The following is a 5035-nucleotide window of genomic DNA, read 5'->3' on the forward strand; positions in this document are numbered from 1 at the left end:
TTCACTGAAGGAGCCACGGGAATGTGAAGGGGAAAGCACAGGGTGACTGTGATCCCCAAACTTGTACACAATAGTTAAAAAATATCAAGGACAATTTCTGGATACCAAAATGGGTTTATGTATTCTTGGGTTTTGTTTTGTTTCTTGCTCTTTTTAAAATAGGATCTGGCTCACTGTGTAGCCCAGGCAGGCCTAGAATAAAACACTTTCTTACATTAAAATATATATATATATAGTCATTTTATTGAGTCTAAAATACTGGGGGGGTGTTTTTTTTTTAATCTGAAGAAGAGAAGATTTTACTGTTGTTATCAGTTTGGCTCGATACTTGCGCATTATTATTGATTAGCATTATTGCTGAATCCTCCTTGTCCCCATGCCAAGCAGCTGAATCTCTGCCCCTACTTTCCAGGAAGGGCAAACAAAGTACAAGGTCGGCCCCACAGATTAATTCGCCGCTGCAGGTGCTCCCTGCAGACAGACACTCCAGCTGGACTGAGGGCCCAGCCATGTCTCTACTGGCAGCTGTTCTGCTGCTCTGGGGTAAGATGTCCTGGGGCCTGGAACCTCTGGGGCAGGTGTGGTATGGACAGAAACTCACAGACTCTGTTCCTACAGGTTTCACTCTGGGACCAGCCACTGCTGTGTTTGTCTGTAAGTTCAGCAATAGGGCCTGGGACCGGGGGAGAGGGGAGGGGTATGGTTACTTGGAAACCCCTTTCCTAACAGCAGTAAGTTAACCATGGCTCTTTTTTACTCCAGATACTTCCAGCGAAGCTACCCTATGGGCAGACCCTCAGTCCCTGCTGCAACCCTGGGCCAACCTGACACTCACGTGTCAGGCTGAATTCCCTACCAAGGACTTCCAGCTGATTATGAATGGTTGGCGTCTCGATAAAGTCCACCTTGATAAATACGTCAGGTCACACCGGTTCCACCTGGGGGCAATTACAAGCAGCAACAGGGGCCTCTACCGCTGCCGATATGGCGTGGAGCCCCCCACTAGTAAACTAACCGAGCTGAACAGGTGGACAATGCTAAGCAATCCTGTCGAGGTGACAGGGACAGGTAAGCGGGGCCGTAATGGGGTCATCAGGCAGCGGAGGGAAGTAGATGGAAAAGCTCCCATTTGTGTCACCTGCTAGCTCTTAGCCTCAGTTCGCTCATCTGCCAAGTGGGAATGTTTATGCTGTCCCCAGAGGCTTGTGAACAATGACTCGCATCGGGAACCAGCCTGACACAGAGGAATGTTTGGCTCCCTGTCTCTTTCTCTAAACCCCACACCCACACCTCCTGCTGCTTCTGCCCCCCTTCTATTTTTTGAGTCTGGACTCCATACTCTGACTTTCTCTGGAGTGAGACTGAAGCACTCACCATCCCTGCCCTCCCACTCCGCAGAGCCCTTGCCCCGACCCTGGCTTTCTGCTGAGCCAGTGCCCTGGATCACCCCTTTCCTGGGCACATACCTGCTATGTCAAGCTGCAATGCGGGGCGTCACTTTCCTGCTGAGGTTGGAAGGAGATGATAGCTTTCTGAAGGTGACTACAGCCCAAGACATGGAAAAGGCCTGGTTTGTAGTCCACAAACCTGGCAACTACAGCTGCAGCTACCGAACTCACGCAGAGGGCATTCCCTCTGAGCCCAGTGCTTCTATGACCATCAAAGAGTATGGTGAGTGTTGAACCCCAACAATGAAAAGCCGGCATAAGACTGAGTGCGTGGTGTCCAGAGATAAGCTGGCTGCCCCTGAGCTGTCACTAGAAGACAGAGGTTCGGGGACCCTCCAAACCAGGGTGTCCTTACTTCTTCTCAGTGATCTTCCCTGCCTTACAGCCACAGCACCTCCGCCCATTCTGTACTTTATGGGAAATTACCCAGCGGTCCAGCGTCGGAGCACACAAGAGACCCTGGCCTGCAAAGCTCCTCGTAATGCAGCTGAATTCCAACTCAGGCGGGGTGAGAAGGTGCTAAACATTCATGGGGTGAGCCCTCTCCGAGACCTCAGACTCTACTTCCTGAACTTGACCGAGCTGGAAGACCAAGGCCCTTTTACCTGCCGCTACCGTCTACACAGAAAGTTGGACACTTGGTCTGAAGACAGTGAACCCATAGAGCTCATGTGGACTGACGGTGAGTCTTGTAGCCTGAATTAAAGAAAACAAAACAAAAACGAAACAAAACAAAACAGAGACAGATATTGAGGTTCAACCTGAAGATCAGAAAAGCAAAACAACCAAGCCACTAGAGAGCCTTATCTTTAAGAAATCTTCAGACTGAAAAAGAATGAGTTCCTGTTTCATTCCACCTTACATTCCTCTCTAGTGCTGGGATTAAAGGCATGTGACTCCCTAGTACTGGGATTAAAGGTATGAGCCATCACCACCTGGATCTGTTGCTGAATTGATCTTGTGTAGCTTAGGGTGGCCTTTAACTCACAGAGTCTGCCAGTGTCTCCCAAATGCTGGGATTAAAGGTGTGAGACACCACTGCCTGGCCTCTGGTGGCTTAGTTTTACCCTCTGACCTTCAGGCAAGCTTTATTTATAAACTATATATAAAATATCACTATAGAGCTTCACAGCAGGACTGTAGACAAGAGTGGGCTGGAAAGTCAAAGGTGGTGATCAGAAGTAAGCAGGATGGGGACCCCCAAAGCAGAACCTCCAAATTTTAACATATTACCTACTCAGCTGCCATTGCCCAAGCTTTAAATAGGACAATTAATACAGCAACCTTGAGCCCCAGCAAAGAACTGGATCACCAGAGAAGTCTGGCACAGAGTTTAGTGGACCACTACATGTCAGGGTATCCTAGCAGGGATGAGGTAGGCTTGCTGTGTGCCCAGAGATTGACAAGGCTGAGATGTTGAGAGGGTGGTACAGTATTAAGCACTGTTGTTTTGGTGAAGGCTGAGTTAGCATAGGTTAGCATAGGCTGGACGGTGCTTGTTGTGTCTTCAGATTGGGCCAATGTGTCTGATCCTCTACAGAGACACTGCCTGCACCCACGCTCACTGCGGAGCCATCAAGTCAGAACCTTGAACCTGGCTCGACCGTGCATCTTCGATGTACTGCACCCAAGGCTGGCCTCCGCTTTGGCCTCCAACGCCAGGGTGACTCCGAGGAGCCTCTGCTCCAGATGCTGAAACCGTCTGGTACCGAAGCTGTCTTTGAGCTGCACAATATCTCAACAATAGACTCTGGCAACTACAGTTGTACCTACATGGAACAGGAAGCCCCCTTCTCAGGGTCCGCTCCCAGTGAACTCCTGGAGCTCCACGTGAAAGGTGAGCTGAGCATGGCCAGAAGGGTAGAGGGTTCGATGTGGTCCTAACTTAGGGACCAGAGTTCCTGGGTTGTAATCCTGTCAACGGTCATCCTTCCTGGGTTATGCGTTAATGAGGCATTAGACTTTGAGAATTTTGAGGTGGCCTTTCGCAGGTGAGGTATAAAACCCTGGTTTGTTCTCTGTGCTCTGAGGTGGAAGGCAGCTCGTAGAACCATGATCAATGATGTTAGGATGCAAACTTTTCTTGTTCCGACCCACTCTCCCGTGCTTTAGATTCCCTGGAGTGCATGCATGGAAGTCCATTCACATCACTGATAGACTTGAGATAATGTGCCCATTTACATAGGAGAGGCCTGGGCATTATCAGTCCTTCAATTGCCTCACTAAGGTCTCAGTAGGTCAGAGTTCACTCACAAAAGACTACACAAAGGCATCAGCCCCACTCAGACCTCTGAACCGTGCTTCTGCTACAAGCACTTTTGTGAAAGATCTCTTTGCCACTACAACACTTTGGGCATCTGAGAAAGTCATGGGACAGACCAAGGGCCTGGTGGATCTCATAGACATTGTGATTTGAGGGTCCCGACACCTAGAGGAGATGTAGATTTTCTAGCACCAGCGCTTATGACGCAAGGCAGGAGAGGGAGCTGCCTGGCTCAGAGCAGACAGTGCAAAGGAGCAGATCCTCCATAAGGCCTGGCAGAAGTTGTTACAACCTCCTTGCCATCCTCCCTGACAGGGCCACCACCCCGGCCGAAGCTTGAAGCTCTGTGGACAGGAGTTGTACCTCTGGGCCATGAAGCCCACTTTCGCTGCCACGGCCATGTGCCCAAGGTCAACATGGAGCTGGTACGTGAGGGCTTCCGCACACCCTTCTGGATGAATCAAGCTATGACTAGTACCTCAGCGGAACTGAAGCTGCCCTTTGTGGGTCCCCAACACACAGGCAACTACAGCTGTCGCTATACAGCCTTGTCACCCTTCAATTTTGAGTCAGGAACCAGCGACCCCGTGGAGGTTATAGTAGAAGGTAAGGCTTCCAGAACTGTGGTAAGGTTTTGCCTCTTGATATTGCAAGGGCTGTACACTGGTTAATTGCTTAATTAACTACAGTGTGCAAAAGGTCCTGTGGCAATTTGAAGAGTCAACGCATCCACTTTTTTTTTTTGTCTAGGTATCTGACGTGGCTGCAGACACAAGAAACAATGGTACCCTTGGAAAAGGTTGAAGACAGGAAGAACTCCTGTTCTTCCCAATGTAAGATGCCTCTCCTTCAATCTCCCTGGACTTAATAAAAGTCAAACAAGAGTTTGTTTAAAGTGTGTCATCTACTTGTGTGTCCAGGGTGGTTTCAGGTGGGGAGCAGGCTGCTCTTTGAGACCTGCCTTGCGTCCTTAAAGAGGGTAGGCTGAGAGTTGGATCCCAAGGACAGAAGGGTGAAGGCCTGCTGCCGTTGCCCCATTTCTCAAGATCCCTTTCACCTGCCCTTCTTTCTGGCTACCTCTTAGCTCCCAGGCATTTCTCCCTCCTTCTACCAAGTGTGTGCGTGCAGCCTGGAGTGCTGGCCATGCCTGTCTTAGCTTGGAAGGGTCTGCCCCCACTCTAGCAGTTGGTTAGAAAATGCCACATTAAAGAGTTCTGCCTGTGTTTTCATTTTTTTACGAATAAGCGCTGATGGGTGTCATCGGAGTGTGTCCAAATCAATGCACTATCTGAAGTGACTCAGCTAGAACAAACCAAAACAACAA

At 49.6% G+C, this 5035-nt stretch overlaps 1 protein-coding gene across 1 annotated transcript; it reads left to right on the forward strand.

The window, feature by feature from the left end:
• Positions 1 to 478: 478 nt before the first annotated feature.
• On the forward strand, positions 479 to 4603 carry LOC121461513 (alpha-1B-glycoprotein-like). The gene is made up of 8 exons (XM_041672601.1): positions 479 to 543; positions 619 to 654; positions 763 to 1068; positions 1399 to 1671; positions 1834 to 2130; positions 2989 to 3285; positions 4027 to 4317; positions 4462 to 4603. The coding sequence occupies exons 1-8, from the start codon at positions 510 to 512 to the stop codon at positions 4467 to 4469; spliced, it is 1542 nt and encodes a 513-aa protein (XP_041528535.1). The 5' UTR covers positions 479 to 509; the 3' UTR covers positions 4470 to 4603.
• Positions 4604 to 5035: the final 432 nt, after the last annotated feature.

Source organism: Microtus oregoni, unplaced genomic scaffold, assembly GCF_018167655.1.
Source record: "Microtus oregoni isolate MIOR12 unplaced genomic scaffold, Mior012 000022F_ref0000154, whole genome shotgun sequence".
NCBI classification, from domain to species: Eukaryota; Metazoa; Chordata; class Mammalia; order Rodentia; family Cricetidae; genus Microtus; species Microtus oregoni.